Source organism: Lycorma delicatula, chromosome 5 (genome assembly GCF_047948215.1).
Source record: "Lycorma delicatula isolate Av1 chromosome 5, ASM4794821v1, whole genome shotgun sequence".
NCBI lineage: Eukaryota > Metazoa > Arthropoda > Insecta > Hemiptera > Fulgoridae > Lycorma > Lycorma delicatula.
The window spans coordinates 181,129,591-181,155,246 of record NC_134459.1 but is presented as its reverse complement, the minus strand read 5'-3'; the positions used below and the strand labels follow the sequence as shown (position 1 = coordinate 181,155,246).

Here is a 25,656-nt window from a genome sequence, read left to right as displayed (position 1 = left end):
AAGAGGTTTATATCGAACTAGCGTTGGCAAGACTGGGACGAGATAGCAGCAGTCTAGCCCACACCGGGTCACGCTACGAATAATTTAAAACACGAAACGACCTAACCAACCCCCCACTTACCCACCCCAAGGACTGCATTACCTTTTTACAGTACCCTTTCCCTTAGGCGATAATAAGTTCATACGACCAGGAGCTACGAGTTTTATATACTCCTATAACTTGTACGTAATTTTTCAAACGACTCATCGGCCGATCAAGTTCAAGAAAATTTTATCGTGAACTTGTGATCGAGAAAAGTTACGGTTAAAATAAAAAAAATTGTTCGATTTATTATTTTCTATTAGTTAATAACATTAAAAATTTAACGGCATTTATTTATGATTTTTATCCGGTACAGAGCAATATTTAAACAATCAAGTTAAAGAAGCCCTGGTTGAGAAGACTTTGGTCGTGGAGTCAAATTTCAAAAGGGTTTTACTCAAGACCGATCAATAAACTTTAACTTATTAAGTTGTATTCTGTTACTACATACTGTAATATAAACTATCGTATAAAATAATTTTTCAGAATACAGTACACTTTTACCGACAAGTAAAATCATTAACTAATTAGCAAGAACCGGTTATTTTCGATTCTATTTTTCATAATATATTCTATTAAAATGAACTTTCATTATACTTGTTTAATAATTAATCTGTTTAATTTAGACTTGTTTAATTATAGTCTGTTTTAATTTTTCACTTCAAATTCTGATTCTTTGTTTAAGGGGTACAGCGATTATGCCACTACCTGTTTTATATATGTAGTTCAAAACCTGCCCTTTAATTACATGAATTTTTAGAATACATGAGTAATTTTAACCGAACTAAACTAATAACATCCAAACTCATGAATGTAACTACGGGTTTCTTTTTTTTTTTAGCGCCTGATAAATTCTTACTCCACTATTTATATTACTAGTGATTTTGAAATAAGGGCGAAAAAAAATTAATACATTTAAAATTCAACTTATACATTTAACTTTACATATAATTTTAAATTTAAATAAAATCTTAATATTAATTCTCATTTTAGATTCAACACTCCACTCGGAACTTTTCCAATATTCACTGTCAAGTTACTAACCGCTCACAACAACCGTACAATGTAACATACCTACTTTGTTCTACAGCCATGAAATCCCATACAGCATAATAGACAAAAGAGCAGGATGCATTCTATATAAATTAAATTGTTATGTGCTTTTAGTATAGTTATCAAAGCCTGAAAGAATATCATTCATATAGTCGTGAAATAAATATTAACTTATTAAGTAGTATCGGTAGTAAATAATTTACCAGAATACATAAGACTATTACTGACAATACATAAAATCATTAACTAATTAGCAAGACCAAATAATTTTGGATTCTATTTTCCATAATCTATTCTAAATGTTTATTAAAATCAACTTTTATAGTTGTAATTACACTTGTAAGAAATACACAAAGCTTGTTTTCATTCCGAAAACAATGACATGACAGTCTATAAGTTCTTATAAGACCATCATATCGATGTCAGGAGTTAGTGTTAATGAAATAATCTTTACAAAATATAAGAAACAGTAAATATTTTACAAAAAATAAAAAGTAAACAATAAAAATTGTTTATAATCTTTTTATTAAAAATGTAGGCTGTATCATTTATTATTACTAGTACTCTGTATCACAGGAGAGATACATTAATATTGTTAAGTGCTTTTTTTTAATTTCATCCATTCATTTTTTATGTTATTATGTTTGGTTTTTTTTATTTTATCACCGTTTAACAGACTAAAAATAGATGTATTCCTTGCATTTAATATAAAGTAAATTTTTAAATTATTTTTGTCAATACCTAGCTAAATTGCAGAAAGTTATGCACGAGTTAACAAAAACCGCAGACATAAACAACAGGCACATTACAGTAACATTTTACATAAAATAAAATGCGGAAAGAGGCCTAGGTTAAAATTTGATGTCATAATATTAAACAAAGGCTGCAATTATTTTCATAAGCTGAAATACATGCGCTATTAGGCACGTTTAATTACGGGACAACCCAGTGTTTTTAAAAAGGCACAAATATTTGAGCGTGCAAGATGTGTACAATACTTCACAGACTTGGTTCTTCTGAGATAAGCAATCTCTGAGATCTCTACTGAGATCGATAAGCAATCTTTGCATATTACCATTCAGTATGAATTTCTATTAATTCCAGTTATCCGTAAGCGCCACTGTTCCCATTATAATGTACTGATCCGTATATCTTCCTATTTATTTTTCAGTGTATTAGCATATTTCCCGTATTAGTATCCATATCTCTGAAGTTTCTTTGCAATAACTGATTTCACTACATTTTAATAGATTCTATGGTGTCAAAAGATGTTGACCGACTCTTGACATCAATTATTACAGCCAGTGGAAATCTGGCTGGTTCAGTCAGATACTTCAAACAACTCTGGTAAAGAGCAAATATTCCTTAATCTTGTTCTTGGGTAGCATTTTAGCATCCGGTAAAGCAATTTATTGGAGGATATATTTAAAATAATCAATCCAAAATTCAATTAATGCCCTGTTCCTATCCTTTGTTAGGATGCTCCAATCTCCCGAGTTATTGTTATTTTAAATTTAAATAAACACTATTTAAATTGTGTTAACGCTATTTAAATTTAATTAACTATTCCTTTTAGATAGTTTGTTTTGTGTTCCTGCACTAAACTCATATTTTTTATACTTTCTTTTTGCCGTATTAAGTGGGTTTCTGCTAGATCATGCTGGAGCCAGGTTGAGAATGTGGAAATGTGTCATTTTTGTGTCGGTAATAAACATTTAGTTGATTTGGTAACAGCAGCTCTTCCTACTGTCTAGGTATTCATCTCCTACCTAGCAGCCCTATAAAATTCCAAAATGTGGCCCAGATGTTTATCTGACAAAGCCAGACCTAGCACCTATAATTATGACATATGTTCATCAATTGCAAACCCAGTTACCTGACGGACTTATTACTTTCCCATGTTAAAAAAAAATTTTATGTGTAACGGTAGAATAAAAAAGTGAAAAATATTTGCTGACGGCACTTCTGCAAACAAGATCCTATACCAGTGATACAAATTCAATCTGTTTCACATATTCTTAACAAAGTCTGAGCCATTTCTTAACAATCGTTTATTAATATATATTTTTTCCATTAAGTATTCATTAAAAATGAAAACGTGAAATTCATAACCTACTCTGGTAATTAATGAAAAAGAATTTCTGTATAAAAAACAAATTTCGGTATGACAATGAGATGATGAATGAACAAAATTCTAGAAATGCCTGCATCACATTCAACGACAGTATTGTTATTCAAAATGAAAGTTACTCTGAATGACTCTCTCTTTCTTCTGAAGAACTGATGCGAATGCAACAATGAGCCGATGAACATTCACACAAAAAAAAAAAAAATTGCCGAAGTAAAACTGTAAAGGGTCTTAGATGCAATGTTAATGGTAAGAGCACAAAAAATATACATAGAGTAAAGAGTAAGGAAAAACATTAATACAAAAAAGTTATTATGTAGTAAGATGTAATTGAAATGTGTTATGTTTAAAGTGAACTTTTATATGGATGTAAAACATTGACGTTAAAAAGGAAGGAAAAAATATAAATATTTGAAAAAATGTATAGAAAAGGTCAAAGAAAACTAGAAGAGTGAAAAATTAAATCTGAAAGAAAAATGAACAAAAGTAGAATCTCAAGAGTAATTCAGAATAAGAAATGGCTGGGATACATAACATCCAAGGAAGGATTAACTAAAATTGTGATTTCAGGATCAGTAATAGATATACCCCTCCACTTTTTGATTACAACCTATCTTAATAAAAGACCTAACAGCCTACTATGAGAATTTTATCTCTTACCACAATAATAGCACAAATTATGGTTATTCGACCAGTTACTCTCTACACTTCTTTAATCTCACAATTCACCAATCCATGTACTTTCAAATCTAATATGCTGTTTGCTAATGAATGTCTGCATTCTAACTGCAATAGTTGAGAATACATTTTTCAAACAAAATCATTTATTATGGAAGATACAATTTTTAAAAAATTGACCTTATGAAGTGAAAGAATCACTACACACGAACATATATCAAGTTTCCTGTACATCCAAACATCATCATCTGTACATACTGATCTCTGTACATCTGTACTTATTACAATAGCTTATAAAAGTAAAAAGCAATAATAAATAATCTAAAAAATGAATTGTTAAATTGGAAAAGATACTACAATTTAGTACGATTTCATTTATTTTAGTAGTCTACAAAAAAGAATTCCCATTTAATACCTAATTCGGAAGAAAATAATTTTACAAAATTTCAAGTGAATTGAAACAATAGGAGAAAATTAAATAATTTTTTTTGTTAAATCGAAAGAGTAAATTACATTTCAAATCCTCTTATTAATTAATGAAACCATTAATCCCTCCATAAAGTTTCTCGAATAAAAGCAATATGCGATTAACCAAGCGGTTTTAAAATATTTGTTCCAAATATCAATAAACAAACAATAAAAAATATAAAAAATTTGTTTAATTTGCAGTTTTAGGCAATACCAGTCAAGAGCATTACATTAACTTAAAAACATCACAACTTTTGAAACCTCCACTCAATTTCTTGCTTCTTCTTGCAGTTTGGTTTAGGACAAATTAACTTTATCCTACAAAAAAATAAAACCAAGCCGCTTAATAAAGAAAACAATAGCTATGGTGAAAAAAAAGATAAGAACTGGTTAAGATAGTAAACTGGATTCCTTACTATCTGATATTTCCACAAAACACTTACATGTAGCAACCTGAAATATAAATTGCAAGATTTAATTTGACCTACCTGAAGATCACATTTAAAAAATGTATAATGTACTTTCCCTTCAGAATAGCTATACTTACCAGCAAAAGTAAAAAGTGAAATACAATGATGTTACTACATGACTCCCCACTCCTACTGAGGATTTGGCAGAACAGCTGATTTTTAATCAGCTTTTCTTTAATCGTATGGGATGTGAATAGACGAGATTTCTATTACGAACCGTGAACCTTCTCTTAAATGATTTTTTTTAGCTTCTGAAGGAAAAGCAAACATTGATGCAATATAATCTAGAACTTGAAAAAAGTACTTCACCTAATTTTTTTTCATCAGGAGTATCTATCTGGATTCAGACAGCAAAAATCCACAAAATGTGGTGGCAACAAACCCTAGAGCGGTCATTGAGCTTGCTTGTGTAACATGTGATCATCATTCCTTTAAGTAACACTGCTGCAACAAGTTTTGCCAAAAGCATAAAGACAAAAAAAATGAACATTTCACTTCATTGGATTCACCAGGCTTTTGGACATCTTAATGCAGATTACACAAATTAAACAACAGAATAATCAGCTTAAAAGTGGCCGAACTTCACCTGATAGTAATAAACATTACAGTAAGCAAACACAAGAAAACTGAAAACAGGATATCATTAACAAAGCATACAGTTAGATTACTTAAACCGATCAGTACAAGATACTGGACTTGCACAACAGACGATTGCATCGTGACCAGGATTTCTTGACCAAGCATTAAATTCCCAGGTTCACAGATTTCTTACTCTAACCTACCTAGCTCCTTGTGATTTCTGGGTATTCATGAAGCTTCATGAACAATTTGAGATTATGAGAACGTAAAGAGCATGAAAGCACAGCCGGTGGCCATAGTAAAAGAAGACTTCCAGAAACGTTTTCGGCAGTGAAAGAAACAGTTTAAGTATAGACTACTCTGATGAAGATTACACTGGAAGTTAACAGGTCAACATTTTTTCTCTTGGCCTACAGTTACATAGGTTTTCAACAAATAATGTACATTAAAGAAATTAACACAACAAACGGCTCACATTAAGATGAACGCATATTCTTTATTCAAGAGTAAAACTTCCCCAGATTCTCAAGTGATTGCAGCCAGGAAAAGCATTACACCATCGGGTCTCAACAAAACCCAACCTCTTGGTGGAAATTTATATCTCATGCCCTAGATTCCCTCTTTCAGATAGATACAATACTCCTTATCCTTGACCTCTTCTTCACATTTATATGCTACCAATCTAAGAGATATTTCCACTCAAAATTGATGACAGTCAAATCAATACACTCTAATGCGATATGATGGGACATGATCAACAATTTATCAATTTCACAAAAAGACTGTCAGCCATGGTGCCTAATGGGTAGACAGCCCTACAACCCCAATCAAAGGTAGAATTTGTTATCAGATCCCACAATTATTTTGTCTCTTCACGTTTTGATGTGAAGAGACAAAAATTAGTTTAAAATCATAAAATCGGATTAAATTTTAACACAAACATTAACAGATTAGCCTAGACAGCAACAAATGAAAAACCAGGCTGAATATAATAAGGAATGACTACATAAGAAACATTTAAACACAGAATGGGGTGTAATGTAGGATATCCAGGAAAAAAAATAATGATTCAAGACATCATAAGAGAATATTTCAGTGGGTATGTATATGCATAAAATAAAAAGGACGCAATCCATACAACTGAAGAGACAATGACAGGAAGAAATTTAATAAAGAAGATTAAGAGGAAACCAATAAGAATGGAAACCAGTACAGAAAAAGATATAACTATAATAACCCTTTCCAAAGTAAAACTACATTTTAAATCAAACAATCATATAAATCAGCTAGTTTTATTTTTACACATGATGTTAGAAATACTCACAACATAAGTATGCCAATAAAAATGCACAGATTAAAAACTTCTTTATATAAAATTCTTTCAAGTCTGATAACAAAGGCCTTAAAATACTGAAATCAATCTACACCCTAATAAAATATCTAAATATGAATTTAATAATAATTTCTATACAATACATCATAATAATATTATCCAATAATAAAACAAAGTAACATTTTTTCCTTATTTAATAATAATAAATGTATTTTATAAAAAATTATTTGTATGGTAATTCAATCTGTAATAATCACACAAATGAATAAATGTTACTTGTTTTACATTCATATTTTAATAAATTAAAATCAATTAAATACACTTTAAAATTGTAAAATTGCATTAGTAATTAAGAAAAAAGTAATAACAATTTTACAATATTATCATTTTTAATAAATAATACTTTATAAACATCCATTGTTTGTTGTTCATTTTTGCACCACTTTATACGCGACTGTACTTGCACAAGTTAATCACTCAATCATTCTCTCAGTCACCAACAAATTATCATCTCAGGCAGGAGACGGTGATGTTGCAGCCTGATGCGGAGTCGGAACAGCTTGTGGAGAAGGTGGAGTCGGTGTGGTTGATGGCGTTTGCTGCTGTTCTGCAGCCAATCGTTGATGCGCTTGTTGCCTAGCTCTGAATTCAGCTGCTTTCAGCTGTTCCAAATGGAACTGCTGTCTTTCTTGGATCAACTGTTGCCTCTGATATTCTAATCCTTCCCGTTCACGCTCCATCGTCGTTTCCAACTCCTCAAAATGTCTCAATTTGATTTCTAACTTTTTCATCTGAGTTTCAACAAGAAGTGCCACAAGCGACTTAATTTTTCTTTCTTCTACTGCCGCTAGATGTTTAGCCTTAACTGCGGCAGCAGCAAGCGCTGCTGCTGCTGCAGATTGTAACTGACCATCTTTAATAACAGGCGATCTGGTATCGGTATCTTGTTTGACCTCACCGTTCGTCGTTGCCACTCCATTCTCACCCTCTTTTTTATCAATTTCCATCGGTTCCGCAGTACTTGTTTCCATATTATCTTTATCAATCTCCTTCTTGACCATCGGCAATTCTTCACTTGCCTCTTTGGGCTCCCCATCTTTTGCTGTTGCATTTTCTTCTTCTTCCTTCTTTTCTTTTTCCCCTGGTTGTTCTTCTTTTTCTGGATCTGTTCCAGCGATTCCGCTCTACAAAAAAACATATTTACATAAATTAATATATATAAATGCAAGCATTAATGCAAGCGATAACAGCAGACATTTTTACACAAGAAAAAAGTGGTTTTATTCACAATAAAAAAGCACTGCCAAAAATTGTAAAAATTTGGCTAGGCCAAACAATCCAAATATAAAATACATATCTGCATTATTCATTCCAAACAATCCAAATATAAAATACATATCTGCATTATTCATTCCCTGGAATGTATAATTTTTGAAGTCTGCAAAATGGTATCTTTCAGAAAAAATTAATGTTTGTTCCTAATTTTTGCTATCGCTGGAAACGACTTGCTTAAAACAATAAACTTTTTTCACACTCCTTTATGAAAATAAAGCAGAAACAAAATAAAGCTAGATGAGGCTTTTGGTAATCAACCTTTGAATCGAGCATTTCAAACAGAGCCAGAAATATGTCACAATGACATACGTTTAGGCTGATATATTGTGCCGATTTTTAGACCTAAAAATTGGAATCGTTCATAAAGACAAAACAGGGCCACCGCTCACTACACGATTATTGTTGTATTATACAATGCTTCATGGTGAACAAACATGTTACACATTCCAGAAAAACTTCTTGCCTCTTGAACTATGAGCGACAAAACTGTTCACTTTGTTTATATGAAACATCAAGCAAGAATTAGTAGTCGACTTCATCTTAAATCAATCATCCAACAGATAACAACAAATCTTGTCTGTCTGCTTACTTATCATGAGACGCTTCACATATAATTTTATTACTCTAGTGTAGATATACATGCACGCACAACACTGCACAGTTTTTTGTAGCAAAGAAATAGCTATAATGTTTGTTGCAGTATTATATTTCATGATTTCATATACTATAAACTTAACCTTGAATTATGATTATAATGAAAATAGGTAAAAAACAAAAAATCTAGGAGCATAATACAAGGGGGCAAACTGCCATCTTAAATCGAAACAAAACATATAAAACTAATAATAATGATGTACAAACAACAGATTTGTCCAAATCTTTAACATTTTGCCAGATAAAGGATGAAAAATTATACGCATAGGCCAATTATACACTTCATTTTGCAGATTAGCAGATCAGGTTTAGTTTGGGTTCACGACTCATTAATATTATATTTTATTGGTTTAGTCTGCTGCACAAATTAACATTAAAAGGAACAGACAATGTCACAAGACATTATATAAGAAATCAAATTATAAGAGTTTTTGTAGTTACAAAATGAAATACAAAGTATACCGGTCCCAAAAATGACAAAATATCAAAGAGCATTTGGAGCATGGTTCATGTCCTTTTTTAATTTTAAAACCTACTGTTTTATCGTTGAATATAATGGAGAAGGTTCTTTTAGTGTAGAGTCCATTTCTTGTTTGATTTGAAACGGCATAAAACCTTTCAAACGGGAAGAATTTTATAACAGCATGGTTTTCCAATTTTTCCATCGTGAGAAAAACGAAGGCATCAAAGTGCAAACGCTGTCAAACATATACTAACTGAGCTATTGACCTGAAATTATATATTTAAGCCAGTAAAGGACAGTACTAAAGAATGGTAATAAAATAATAAGACCTGGTGATGCCATCTCTATGTCAGGCCAGAGACTTATCCGCCCACCCTCGTATATCAAGTTGTTATTTTGATGCAATGCTGCATGCACCTGGAAATTCAACTGATATCATCCATTCTTGTTCTTCCGACTTTAAGGTAATGAATTTCAGAAGTATAATGCATTACAGAATAAAGGATCCACTTGTAACTGCTACATGGCTACACATGGTAAGGAAGAAAAATGTTCCAAGAAATACAACTGATTATTATGGCTGTGTAGGCTAGATATCTGTGCATCCCCTAAGACAGATGTTTAGAAACAGCGGAGGGGGGGGGGTAATTAAATCGCTCATTTTGTAAAAAGATTAAAATAGTTTTTAATAATGGGTTCTGAGCAAGACAATAAACTAATATGATCAGAGAAACTTTTGGGCCCTCCATAAATCGATAGTCCAAACCTTTGAACTTTCTCCATTCCTTACCGCTCATCTCTCTTCTTTCCTAGACAGTGTTCATAAATTCCAATGTATAAGTCTAATTCTTTTAATCTTAACTACATTTAAAAATTAACAGTATCAACTCTTACACTGGAGTTTAAATTGGAATCTACTAATTTTTCTAAACTAGTTGATTAAAATAAAAATTATAATATAAATAAATACTATAGTAATATACTATTAAAAATTAAATAGAATATATAACCTTTACTGCACAATTTCAGATAATTGTTAATACTACTAATAATTACAGTCAGAAAATAATTTGTTTATTAGTTTCTTTATTGAAAGGTTGCAGTGTCATGATTATCTTTCATTTTGACTCCACACAAATAACTTTGAGCATGAACAGTTCGTTTTGATACTTCAGTTTTCAGAAAGTACTACACACTGTTTACTCAGATTTTACGGTCGCTTCTCTGAAGTAACTAAACTGCACGTGTGTAAACCTAAATAACAATATAGCTCGACACAAAATAAAAATAGCTTGGGTGCAAGCTAATAAAGTGCAAAAAGATTTGCTGTAACAATCCGGTCAGTTTTTGTGTACGGACCACACTCAATCTGGTTGTGTAATTCAGTATAACACATGCTTTACATGATGCAACTTGAATATAAGTTTTTAAAAGAGTTTTCATCATCTTACTTATTGTGACAAGTTTTTCTGCACTTATAGTAGGTTCTAGCTTAGTATTTTTTGCAAAATACACAACTTTTACAAAAAGAAAATATTATATCATCTAAAAAATAACATCTAAACTTATTAGTAGTACTGTTTTATTATTACTCATTTTAGGCAACTTCAATTAAAAGCTAAATTTAACTCCCTTAAATTTTTCCTTTCCTTCCATTCCCCTATAAAATGTTGTTTACGGAGGGAATACCTGTTTTAATATTTTATAAAATTCATATTATACCTCTCTTTCTTGAGATAAATCTTTATCTTAACCGCTCTATATAAGGGCATGCATTAGGATGGTAGAGTATCTGAATTTGAGATTTCTGCGATTTATATGCTTTCAATCTCAATTTTATAATATATAACAGTTTGTATTCAATTTTCTCTTATTTTAAAATACATTCCTCATTTCATAATATATAAGATAATCTTTTTTCTTTTTGAATGATTTTTTTTCAATTTGGCTACTATAAACCATGTTACGACTTATTTCATCTTATTCTATTGTTTTCTCTTTTTTAATACTCCATTTCACTATGTTTCTTTCTTTCTTCTGACCGCTGGATCTTATGTTTTTTTTTTTAATTTCGCTTGCAAACCTTCCAATCTTTTACTAAAAATTTCTCTATAGTGTACTTCTTCAGACATCTGTATCTCTGAAAGTATTTTCTGATTTCTAAGAACAAATTTAATTCAATTTTTCTGTTTTAAAGAGTTTGAATGTTTATCAGTCTGTTTTGCTTATTCTTAAAAAATGCCCGTGTAAAACATAAATTTTTTATTTCTGATCAAATCAGAAAGGTTTTCAGTTTTTTTAGTGTATTTCTGAATTATTTTTTATTCTCCAGGTTTCATTTCCTTTGCGTGACCTAAATTTTTTCAAAATGTTTCTTTAATTCTTTTATTTTTTTTTTTACTACACTGGATTAAAGATTTTTATTTTGATCTTTTAAATTTATACACACATACGAGGTCCGTAAATGAAGTAATGAGACTAGTTTTTTTTTTTGCAGCCAAAATGGCAACACTGTAGAATTACTAGTAAACACATGGTTATATCAACAGCTGATTTATATTAGGTATTAATATTTTTTAGTCTATTGTTGCCATGCGAGACAAACTTTTCGTGAAACAACTTTTTGTGAACGCACAAGTTTTTGTTGTGCGTTACAAAAACGACACTAATTATGAGCAACGTTGTGCAATCTAGTTTTGTGTTAAACTCTGTGCGAAAGCTACTGAAACTTTTTCAAAATTGAAAAGGGTGTATGGAGATGACAAGTTTTTTAATGACAAGCCCAAGTGTTTAGGTGGTTTAAAGCATTTTCAGATGGCCGGGAATCAGTTGCAGACGATCCACGTTCTGAAAGACTTAATGTCAAAAAGTAACGACAATGTTGAGCGAATCAGACGACTTCATAAGATACGACCGGGGCGATTAACTGTCAGAATGATGGCAGAACAATTGAAGTTGAACCGTACCACAGTCCATCAAATTTTGATGAACAAGTTGGACATGAAAAAAGTTTGTGTAAAATTGGTCCCAAAAAACCTCACTGTTGAACAGAAAAACAGCAACAATGTGAAGTGCTGCGATCTTCTAGGGCAAATTTAAACTTATCCTGATTTTCTAAACAAATATTATTACCGGTGATGAATCTTGGATATTTTAGTACAACCGAGAAACAAAATGCCAAAGCAAGGAATGGCACACTTCAAACTCATCATATCCCAAAAAAAAAACAAAAATGAGTAAATTAAAATCAAAATAAATGCTAATTTGTTTCTTAATACTCCATTTCACTATGTTTCTTTCTTTCTTCTGACCGCTGGATCTTATGTTTTTTTTTTTAATTTCGCTTGCAAACCTTCCAATCTTTTACTAAAAATTTCTCTATAGTGTACTTCTTCAGACATCTGTATCTCTGAAAGTATTTTCTGATTTCTAAGAACAAATTTAATTCAATTTTTCTGTTGTTAATAGTAAAATAGTTTATTAATAGTAAAGGCATTGTCCATAAGGAGTTTTTGCCTGCAGGACAGACTGTAAATCAATATGTTTACAGAGAAATTCTTCAAAGACTGTGGAAAAGAGTTGCTTACATGAGACCAGCCGTCACAGACAACTGGATGCTGCATCATGACAATGCACCCTGTCACACTGCACTCTCAATTAATGAGCTTTTGGCTAAGAAAAACATTCCTGTAGTTCCTCAACCATCTTATTCACCTGACTTGAGTCCCTGCGACTTTTTCCTGTTCCAGACTTTTTACACCTCAAAGGACACAATTTTGGAACAGTAGAAAACATTTTAAAAATGTAACAGACCACCTGAAGGATATTCCGGTTTCTGAATTCCAACACTGGTATGAAGTGGGAAAACCATTGGAAGCATTGTGTGGCTTCCGAAGGGAACTATTTCAAAGGTGATAAGAGTCCATGTATAATTGGATTATAAATAAAAAGGTTTTCTGAACCGGTCTCATTACTTTATTTACAGACCTTGTGAACATATACATTTCCTCATAATCTGCTGATAGCTTTAAAAATCAAAATAGCCATCTAGTTTTTTGATTAATTTACTTTGATTATCTTATTAAGCATAATAGTCTTTTGTAAGAAATAGTATCAACTGTAGCTGTCAGTACAGCTACAGTTGATACTACAGATACAGTTTATGAATCCATCCTTAGCAATATTTACCACATACACAATATTTTACCGCATGTGTGCATGTGTGTGTGTGTGTGTGTGTGTGTGTGTGTGTGTGTGTGTGTGTGTGTGTATGTGTGTGTGTGTTTGTGTGTGTGCGCTGGTGGGTCAAGTTGCCTGCTTCTACTGCTACATCACTGAAGCAACTTATAAGTACTCTTACACAATCATTCTGATAATTTAAACTTACTTATACAACAGATCTCTCAATGGTCATCCAAAATCATTATCAAAATAGATTTCAAGTTACTGTGTATGACAGGATTTATGGTACTATAAAAATTAGATCGGTCTCTACCTCAAGCACAATTGGCAAAATAGAAGCAGAAGACTGCCTGCAGGCTTACCCTAAAACTTCTTTTTTTCTTTTTCTTTGCAGAGAACACATAAGGACTTATCTATTATCAAACATGATTAGCAGATAAATATCGGCCTCTTACACCTACTGAGACCTAATTTAAATTTTAACATCAATTTTTTCATAGTTCAAGTAAACAACAAAATAAGATTACACTTATGCAATATTAACTTCAAGTATACACATGAAACTTAACATGATAACCCAAAACCGTTTAAAAAACCTAGATTTTTTTTTGTCTTCAGTCGTTTGACTGGTTTGATGCAGCTCTCCAAGATTCCCTATCTAGTGCTAGTCGTTTCATTTCAGTATACCCTCTACATCCTACATCCCTAACAATTTGTTTTACATATTCCAAACGTGGCCTGCCTACATAATTTTTCCCTTCTACCTGTCCTTCCAATATTAAAGCGACTATTCCAGGATGCCTTAGTATGTGGCCTATAAGTCTGTCTCTTCTTTTAACTATATTTTTCCAAATGCTTCTTTCTTCATCTATTTGCCGCAATACCTCTTCATTTGTCACTTTATCCACCCGTCTGATTTTTAACATTCTCCTATAGCACCGCGTTTCATAAGGTTCTAAACTTTTCTTCTCAGATACTTCGATCGTCCAAGTTTCACTTCCATATAAAGCGACACTCCAAACATACACTTTCAAAAATCTTTTCCTGAGATTTAAATTAATTTTTGATGTAAACAAATTATATTTCTTACTGAAGGCTCGTTTAGCTTGTGCTATTTGGCATTTTATATCGCTCCTGCTTCGTCTATCTTTAGTAATTCTACTTCCCAAATAACAAAATTCTTCTACCTCCATAATCCTTTCTCCTCCTATTTTCACATTCAGTGGTCCATCTTCGTTATTTCTACTACATTTCATTACTTTTGTTTTATGCTTCTTTATTTTCTAGCGTAGGACTTCATCCGTGCTGTTCATCGTTTCTTCTAAATCCTTTGAATTTTCAGCTAGAATTACTATATAATCAGCAAATCGTAGGATCTGTATATTTTCATCTTGTACTGTTACTCCACATCTAAAGTGTTCTTTATTATCATTAAAACTGCTAGTTCTATGTAAATATTAAAAAGGAACGGGGATAGGGAACATCCTTGTCGGACTTCCTTTCTTATTACGGCTTCTTTCTTGTGTTCTTCGATTATTACTGTTGCTGTTTGGCTCCTGTAAATGTTAGCAATCGTTCTTCTATCTTTGTATTTGAAGTCTAATTTTTCTAAAATGCTGAACATTTTACTTCAGTCTACGTTATCGAATGCCTTTTCTAGGTCCACAGATGCCAAGTATGTTGGTTTGTTTTTCTTTAATTCTTTCTTCTACTATTAATCTGAGGCATAAAATTGCTTCCCTTGTCCCTATACTTTGCTGAAACCAAATCGGTCTTCTAACACTTCTTCCACTCTTCTCTCAATTCTTTTGTACAGAATTCTAGTTAAGATTTTTGATTCACGGCTAGTTAAGCTAATTTTTCTGTATTCTTCACATTTATCTGCTCCTGCTTTCTTTGGTATCATGACTGTAACACTTTGTTTGAAGTCTGACGGAACTTCCCTTTTTCGGAAATATTACACACCAGTTTGTATCTATCAATCGCTTCCTCACCTGCACTGCGCAGTAATTCTACAGGTATTCCGTCTATTCCAGGGGCCTTTCTGCCATTTAAATCTTTTAATGCTCTCTTAAATTCAGATCTCAGTATTGTTTCTCCCATTTCATCCTCCTCAACTTCCTTTTCTTTCTCTATAACACCATTTTCTAATTCATTTCCTCCGTATAACTCTTCAATATATTCCACCCATCTATCGACTTTACCTTTACCTTTTGTTTAATTAAACAAACATTAACTTTTAATCGTAACAGGTAAGCATAAATATTTCTGAGAAATAATGAAAGAACAAGAAGCCTTATGTGAAATGAGATGATTTATATGGGTGAAACTGATAATTTAATCACCTGAATCAATCCTGCAGATGGATCAAACTTTCCATCGGCGGTTGATGCCTCAACATTTTTAATGTGAGCATCCATCAATGCTGCTGGTACCTCATCCTATGATAAACACAAACAAAATAATAAGTTATACAACAAAAGAAAGTAAGTATCACACTCTTAATATAAAAATAATGTAAAACCATTTCAATTGATACAAACTAATAACACTGTGTCAGAGAAGTTTCTGCAAGAATAATACAGAAGATAAAGAATGTAAACCACCAAATAAATTTAGAAAGAAAAATCTAAAAACAAAAAGTAATAACAGAAAGAACTTCTAGAATACGTAGAAAGTTCAGGTTCAGACACTACATGTTCTAAACCGTTACACTTAAGTGAAAAATGAGATGGATTGGCTGTTGTTAAGACAAGTTCTAGTGTGTGTATGATTAAAAATCAAACAGCAAGTGACATTAAAAATGTCTGCAATAATAGCTGATCATACAAGCAAGTGCTTCATAAGCATACTCCAGTTTGCAACAAAAGTGTTACAGCGATCTATTCTACGGTCAAATATGAACAACTGTTTGGTGAGTTCACTGTGAACAGGAGACAACAATATATGATTACCGATCAATATATAATATATAATATGATTACCGATATAATATATATATTACCGATATATTATATGATTACCGATCGATAAAATTATAAGCAGTTTCTTTCACAAACAGTAGAAGAAAACTATTCTTATATGACAATATCTGCTTTTATATTACTCTATGCATAATTAATAGAACACAAAATGTAGTTACTTAATTTTGAATTGCACCTGAAAAAAAATCAAGACATTTTGTATATGCTGTAAATAAGTGTAAACAATTAACTTAGGTCTGGAATTAATTTTCTGGAATATTTCTAAGTTTCTCATTCACAATATAAGTAATATAAAAACCATCACAAAATTTCAAAAAATCTTCTATCCTTTAGAAGCATTTATTAAATTTTGGTCTCTTTAGTTTTGTAGTAATTACAGGGATCTAAAATTAGGGAATAAGCAGGATGACCCCAAGTACTTGAAAACCAGAAACTTATGAGTCACCACGCCTTGCCTCATTAATGTAGCAATTCAGGTTTTTCCTCCAAACAGAATTATTTTATAATACTTTCATCAACCTCATTAATTACACATTTAATCATCATCAGATTGTACTGAACTTCACAACACTGTTCACATCTGAATCCTTAGCTCCTCACTTCTGTTGTCATTCATATCTTCTCTCACCCATCTTTATATGTTTTATGCTGCCCAAAGATAGTTGGCTCTCTCTCTCTGCCCCTCCACTAGAATTACAACTAAAAAAAAATTGAACACTGATTTTCTAAAGTTAGGGTAAATAATAATAACCAAATACTACGATTCAGCTAATAATTTTATCACAGATTCAAAAAAAAAAATCAGGAAATATATGCTCTAAGAAGAAAATTACCACCACTGTTTTAAATAAAACAAGTCATAAGTAAATATTAAAAAATTGTAATAATGAGCTTTTAAAAGTCCTAGATGTTTTTCTTTTTTTAACCTTATCACATCAAAGTTGTTTCTATAACTTTTTAATTTTCTGTTTATATTTTACTTAAGAATAACTAGATTGTTGCATGCAGTCATACAAGTTACGCATAGTTAACAACAATAAAATGTTAACAGCTCAAAAAAACTCTTTATGAAAATCATAAAGTTATAACAAAAATACCAGTAAATGTCTGCCATCTAAAAAAAGCGGTGGATAATTTACTACACGCAAAACATTGTTACAATTTAAAGACTGGAAAACATTTGTAGTTAAAAAATTCTTAATTTCAATGCGCGTTAGATTTATTAGATAAATTACTGATATTTAAACCGTTACCTTTATTTTGGCAAACTCTTCCATAGCTGCTTTAGCAGCTGATGCAGCTACTCTGGGATCGACGACCGAAGCCAAAAATGCAACTGTGGACATAATGGGATTGCCAGCCTTGCTGAACGGTATCGGTTGATAAGCCAAAGGTCCTAGTGCTCCACCACCTAAAAATATTTAAATTAATAGAATTCTCCATTATAGTATTACTTACAACATCTGTCACAACTTAACTGAGGTGACACTGATATGCACAAATATCAGTTTTACTTTACGACAACCGTTTTAATCGGTTCAATGACAAGGGTTCAATCCAATCTCATGTAACAATGTTCCCTAAAGAAGCCATTAAGTTCATTATTTTTAATACTTCTATAGAAAAGAAAGAGATGGTGAGAATAAGTTTCTGTTCTAATTAACAGTAAACCTTTACCAGTAAAAGACGGCAGATGGACAAAAAGTTGAAATCTATAAAATTTTAAATAAAATGTAGATCTAATGTCCTAATTCTATAACCAGGTATGTCAATAACAGCCAGATGAAAAATAAACATTTTTTGTTTAAGATGATCTCCCGTGGATATGAGGCTAGAGCAAATGTAAAAGTACAAATGATTTAAAGCATTTCATTTCATTCCATGCAGTTTGGATTAACCACGGGGTCCAATTAATACCATCCCACGCTTAATTCTTAATTAAATTTAATGCTGTAACCGCTGCAATCTTCCCCTCCCCCAAGATTTATCACCAACATAAATACAAAACCGTTTAAAAGGTAATGTAATTATAGTTATTTATCAGAGCAACAAACATAAGTAAATATAAATAAAGTGATGCGCCTTGCTAATTCCAGGACCAAAGGTGAAATTTGGTTCAAAGAACCAAAGCTAAGAGAATAGCTGTAGCTTATGTTCCTTTACTTCCAGACTAGTATGTGTCTGGTATGCTATTAGAGCCTGACTGACTGGTAGCCAGAAAACAATATCAAAGAGCTATTGATATAAAAAATAATACAACTCATTTGGTCAGGAGTCAAACTCTAACTCCATAAAGAGAACTGTTACCATTTGTGCCACTTCAACGTGCAATATGAATAGGTAAATTTTTAGATACAACTAAAGACAAAAAATTATGTTACAAAATTTTCTTAAAATTGCTTATGATGGAGCTTCCTCTAGTAAAACACACCAAAGCAAAATACTCCCCTGCTCAGATCTGTGGGTGAGAAACACTAGGAAGTAAAAATCACAAAATTCTTCAACAAGAACATGGAGTAAGAAATAAAATAAAAATGGTAAATTATAATAACTTAAAATTAGAGATGAACATATTAAGATACAACACAAAATAGTAAGAATGGAAAAAAGCAAAATTTAGGTCAGCAAGTAATAGAATAACACAAAATTAAATGAAATGCAAGCAAATAAGAAAATACGGCAAGAAATTTACTTATTACTAGCAACATAAACAAGTTAAAAAGATATGTTCAAAACCAAGCCTAAAGCCTTATAGATGCCAACTCCTTCAACAGAAGAAAATGCATAAAAGAACATCAAGCAATACAAAATCTAATGTAAATATGTAAAAGTGGATAATAATTTGGTAGTAATGAGAGACTGTATGCTAAGATAGGGCAAGAAGAACAAATGAAAAACTGAATGAAAGAACTAGGTTTTTAGAATTTTTCACGAAGTATAACCTATGGTATTTGAATCCAACTGAGAGATACAGGCAGAAATATTGAAATCAAATTATGAAGAGCAAAACATATTCAGCCGTAGTCGCAGTCTGATTAAAATTTAGTAACGAAGTGCAAGCTGAAGTTTAAAAAATTAAAAAGAAATTTGAGAACAAAGAGATGGGACCCTGACAGATTAAATGAGAAAGAGGTGAATTTAAAATTTGAAAAAATTATAGGTTCAGGGCTATAAGTTACAAGAAGAAAAATTCAGCTAAAAACTAAGGATGATGAGAAGTATGATAAAACTCATCGATAAATGCAGAAAGGGTAAAACACAAAATATAAAGGCAGAAAATTGTTACCAGGTCAACAGAAGGAGTAAAGTATCCAAGGAAAACTGACAAAGAGGTATTGTAATGAGGATGTACCGGTAAGTTAGATGTGTAGTATATTAAGAGCAAAAGTTTTGGGAAAAATAAGATAAAAATTATGGTAATGAAGCCAAAATGTTGATGTAATAAATGAAAACCAGTTTGTTTCAGAACAAGATAATATGGGAGACCATTCTAACTCTCAGATTAATTTTAGAAGCCTGGTTTATAAACCTACCAAGACGGCATTTGTAAATCTACAGAAAGCATTTCTGTGTGAAGTGTGAAGTGTGAAATAGAATAAAATTTTAACGAAATTAACACTTTAATACAAAAAGAAAAGAATTATTTACAACCTTGGCAAGAATCAGGTAGCAGTTGTAGATCAGATATGCAATACAAAATGAAAATAAATAAACAGAAAGGACCAAGACAAGAATTCTCCATCGCTTATCAGATAGTACACAGAAAATCTGGTATAGGAACTGAAGGAATAATATGAGAACAAGAGTAATTATCTAAGGGGAAAAAGAAAAGATGTTTAAAATTCACTGATGGCACTGCTCTTTTTGACAGAAGCAAACAAGAATTAGAAAAAAAAAGTGATTTATTGCTTAGGAGGAAATTCAGTTTAAATAAGAGTTTTATGAAGGTAACATGAGACAAAGTTAGATAATGAAGAGTTAAGACAGAGGAATACGTAGCAACAGAATTTAGGGAACATACTTGCACAGAGTAAAATAATTTATGATAAACAGTAGTAAAAATATAAAAGAAAGAATACAGAGGCATCTGAAATGTGGCATTGTAGGAAGTTGTTAAAAAGAACACAAGTTGATAAAATTCAAAACTAAGAGATCTTAAAGATCAGAGGAGAGAAATTTGTGACAGATTCTTAAGCGATATAAAAGATCAGTGGACTATTTATTAAGACATATAACTTTAGTTAATTTGATGGCTGAAGGACATGTATTAGGTAAAAACTGTAAGTGGAAAAAAGTGTTATGTATGAGGGTTATTCAAAATTAAAGAAACACTATTTATTCAATTACAGAAACTAGTTCTGCTTTTAAACATAATTCCTGGCTACATTTAGCCCTATTGAAACTTATTCCAGTAGTAAAGAATTGTTACCTTGGTGTCTGAGCCATTCTTATGGCAAATTCTTGGTCTGCTCATTGATGCTTAACTTGGCCCCGTAAAATCTTTTATGGAAGGCCAAATAAAGAAACTTTGATGCTGCAAGATCGGGACTGTAAGATGGATGTAATAAAACCTCCTGACCAAGGTTTTGAATTGTTTTTCAAATTTTTGTAATGGTATGGAGGCAAAATATTATTAATCATTGATAATATTATTTTTAATACTTCTATAGAGAAGAGAGAAAAATTACACCTGTTAAGAGAAAACAGGATTCAGAACTTTAGATAGTTTTAGTTTACTATATTAAATAGTTTTTCTGCTTTTGCCATTCATCACTTTAATAACAGAATAGAATATAGTACAGATATAATCAGGTTGAAATTAAAGAATGGAATTAAGAATAGCATCAAAACTGTCAAATAACTGTCTGCAATTTTTTTTTTCAAATACAATATTGAAAAAATAGAATAACTCTAGATGAAATTAATATACAACATATAAAAAGAATGAAAAGCGGTACTGACCTGCCTCATGATCTTCCAGGTACGGATCTTCAATAGGCAACCGTAAGAAGTGTAATATACATTCATCTTGTGTACGACTACCAACATGTTCACAAACCTTGTTCCAGTCATCTTTATACAACTCAAGACCCTCCAACAAAAGGAGAGTCTCTTGTTCAGTCCAATCACGTGTCATACTAGCAGCTGTCTTATTACGTAATGCAGCTGGTTTTCTACTGTACCTATTTAATAAAACAGAAATGAATATTAGAGAAAAAATACAAGACATACTCAATTATGGGCATAAATGCAACACACATTTGAAATGAGTAATGAAACAATAAAACTGAATGATGTAGTAATTTATCAGAATAACATTAAAATCCACACTTTATAATTTTATTCGTACATTTGTAAAAACAACTTTTAAAATAAACTTTAATTTTAAGGAAGCCTTATACATCAAAATAATAAAAAATTCTGGTTTTTATCCAAAATTGAAACTACCAATGAATTTCCAATTAGACAATGAACTCTGAAACAAATGAAAGAACTTTCTGTCATACTTTTCAATGAATTATACCTCACATGATGAGGCTATGTAGTATTTGAGGTGATCGTATAAAAGACAATTTCAGTACTTTTTCTTACATAATAGACTTCACTTCCAATCAGATCAGAACAAATCCATGCTAATGAATATAGTTATTTAATACAGTTAATAAATAATAATGCAGCTATTTCTACGCATTAACTGTAAGATGAGAATTATCTTTTGTGTTTTACAGTATGGTAACCGCAAACATGTAAATGTAAAATATTATGTAAAATGCTAATTATGGAAAAAACTAACATGTAGAGAACCAGAGACTAACTTTTGGTAACATATTTTCAATGCAACTGCCAGATAACTAAAATACCTAACTGTCAAATACTGCAAAATCAGCATCTTTCCATTTGCCTTCACACATATTTGTAAACAGAATTTCCTTTGTTTCAATGGCTAAACTTACTATCTTAAAGGAAAAATGAATTTTCATTGGAATTTCTTCATGATTCTCACACGCATATGCATGCACACACACAATATTGTAGTTCAGAGCCGAACAGAAAGTCAATACAATAATAAAAAACATTTACAGGTTGACAGAATCTTGGGGATATAAGTTATCACCTATAAAAACTGAAATATATTTCTGTTTCCCAAAAGAAAATTAATTTAAGATAAAGTAAATGCTGAAAATTAGCTTTAGTTTAGTACTAGCAAGAAAAGCAAGTACTGAACTACAATCACTTAGATTTTACATCTGCAAGATCTAAGTGATGGTAGTTCAGTACTACTAATATCTGATTTGACTGGAAAAATATTGAAAGTGTGTAAAATGTTTAAAGGTGGTCGTCATGTGTTAAAATTAATTTTAACACATGACCACCTTTATATATTTTACACACTTTACATAATTCTACTCATGACAAAGTTTTAGTTAATAAAAAAGAAAAAAATTAAGTTCGTGAAGACGGAATTCATTTCCGAAAGCACTAGGACGCATTAAAAGATTTTTGTATGTGGGTTTTATATTTTAATTATTTATGATATAATTAATATATTGATGTGGGGAGAAAAGGAACAGTAATGATTCCAACAAAGGTTTTCATACCGAAAGCAAAGACCACCAAATCTGCATATTTACATATATTTTAATAATAATCAGCAGAAAATTACTACACTAGCCAAATTGGTGGCAGAGCATTGCAGAAAAGCAGTAAAAAAATTTCCTATAAAGCCAACAAAAAACTTTAGTTTTCTTGTTTAAAATGAGATTATTTATTTTAAAATGAATTGATCACATTACTAGTAAAAGACGCACATCATATTTTGTATATGGGCATCCAATATCAAAAGAAGTTAATAACCCAATGACCCCCTGCCAGTACATCAAGCAGCCCAAATGATTTATTTATTCATGAAGAAAGTAGTAACTGAATCGTGATTAATAATTTACTTAATATGATTTGCTGAAGAGTAATCACATAATCAACAACCAAAGTGCTGAAATGTTTCCTCCGCTTAACTGTATCTCATACAATTAGAAGATTCAGAGAGGTGAAATTACCTCTTTCTGCCGTTATAACCAAAAATATTACAATGGATGGGGATTCACTGAAAAAATCTCTCATTCCTTTAACTGCAACACTGGATTGGAATAGTCAATATACAAAAATAATCAGTTTGCTTCCGATTAAGCAAACACTAAACAAAAGTCTACAATTACTAGGCACATAGTTCTTATTCTCAACTGAGTGTATACAGTAAAAGAGAGCTGCAATTGGGGTTTAAATTTCAAATCTCAATGAAACTGAGATTTACAAAACAATATACCACTACTGTTTTATAAAAAGTATTATTTTTTCATAATATAAATGAAAATAATTTACAGCAAACATTCTGAATCTTTGTAATCAGTATTAATTAACTTTAATTATATTTAGGTAAGATAATGGTAAGAGTCTTACCTTCAAAATTTGAAATAATCATTTCAATTGGAAAGAATAAAAATTAAAAGGCAAAACTCTTTCAGTAAGTGAACACTTCTAACATTTAAAATTTTCTAGTCTTCACTTAATTTGTCACGAATAAAGAGTTAAGGAAACACTACAAATTTTGAGTAAACACTCAATTTTTAAGGTAGGATATTCGCTTGCTCAAACTATTTATGTATTTAAGTTTTACAAAAACTGAAAAAATAAAAATCCATCCAAATATAAAGAGCCGTTAAGGTTTGAATCTGAGTGTTGATTTTTTTATACAATTTTTTGCCAGACACTGAAGAAATTATTATGTGCTGCACTAAGCTGAAGGGACAAGATGGAAGTGTTTCTACATCCCCCTGATTATTAAAATGGAGAGGTAGAAGGATCTGGTCTACAATTTGTAAAACATTTGATTCTAGTTTCGGTTCACATTCTGCAGAAGGCAGAAGAGTGGATAAAATTCCTCTCAATGCTGAATGAACTGAATGAAGCACAAGCTAACAGGGAAGCTCGTTTCTGAATACCTAATCATCGGTGCTCTTGACTGTACACACGTAATAATAACGAGACCAGACAGTATCTTTGCCGATGAGTACCATAAATTGGAAGAGTTGTGCTAGTACTAACATACAAACAACATGTGATGCAAATGAAAAGTTCACTAGCATAGATGTGCAGCAGCTATGAGTGTACATGATGCCAAATTTTGGGACGAAGTGCAATAAGAAGAAAAATGTCAATGTTTAACAGCAGTGGTTCTGCTTGGTTATGGTATATCTCCATGGCTCTTTACACCCTTTCTATTACCGATTAATGGACATCACAGATGATTCAATTTTTTACACTCGTTTGTTTTTTCTATAATGACAAGGGTCATTATAGAAAGGGCATTAGATCAATAAAAAATATTTGCCTAATGTTGCCAAATATTTAAATGACAATTTGGAAATATCAGCAGACGAAAATGTGGATGAATATAAATCATACCGTGGATCCCAGGAAGATTTTATTTGATGAAGATGAGATAAAAACAATAGGAGAATAAAAATGTCTTCACATTTTAAGACTATTGAATTTGTAATATCCCTTCCCTTTTTATTTCTTAGTAAGTACAATAAAAAAAACTACAAACTAAAAGTAAAACATTAAAAAATTAAACAGAATTAAAAATAGCACAAGTATGGGCAAGTAGCAAAGTGACACAGCAAGCGTTAAGTTTTGCCGAGCCAACCAAGCCGCTCGACAAGCGGCTTGTCAAGCTGAAGTGACAAGTTCAATCAAAAAATCAACCATTTTTCTTAAGATTTTGTTTGTGCTTCATGGGGAGTGGGGCTAGTTTTACGCATGTGCAGAAGGTCACCTTGATAAGGATCCCATCCACAACGCTCAACAGGCGTGCCATTTAGGCAGCCAGTTTATTAGAAGTGTAACATTTTTAAGAAGGAATATTGGGTTTAGTAAACATAATTCATACATTTATTTATCAAAACTCAAGTACGCTTGTAATTATAGGAAGATGTTAGGATCTGTGATAGGTCATTTCGTTCAATTCTTTTTCCTTGAATTTCTCTTTCAGTATTTTCATTAAAAATTCTTCTTTTTCCATTTGCAATTTAATCAATTTTCACCGTTCAGCAAAAATTTGGTGTAGCTCTATTAACACTAGCCACTGCAGTTCTGGTGTAGATAATTCTGAAATTCTGATGTTTCTTCTGTTTCGTCTTTGCTTTCAAAACGACATTTTCTTCTTTTTATTTTCAATTCCTCCAGCATT

The 25,656-nt window shown here is 31.4% G+C and overlaps 1 protein-coding gene across 4 annotated transcripts in view; it reads right to left on the bottom strand.

The window, feature by feature from the left end:
- Positions 1–6,668: 6,668 nt before the first annotated feature.
- The window catches only part of mor (SWI/SNF- related protein mor), a 104,121-nt gene continuing 85,133 nt past the window's right edge, over positions 6,669–25,656 (bottom strand). For all 4 annotated transcript variants that reach the window (XM_075367688.1, XM_075367690.1, XM_075367691.1 and 1 more), the window contains exons 12-15: positions 21,372–21,592; positions 17,663–17,820; positions 15,771–15,866; positions 6,669–7,975 (exon numbers count right to left, since the gene is read on the bottom strand). In XM_075367688.1, the coding sequence (XP_075223803.1) occupies positions 7,304–7,975; positions 15,771–15,866; positions 17,663–17,820; positions 21,372–21,592 (1,147 nt within the window). In that variant the 3' untranslated portion in view covers positions 6,669–7,303. The remainder of the gene's footprint in view (positions 7,976–15,770; positions 15,867–17,662; positions 17,821–21,371; positions 21,593–25,656) is intronic.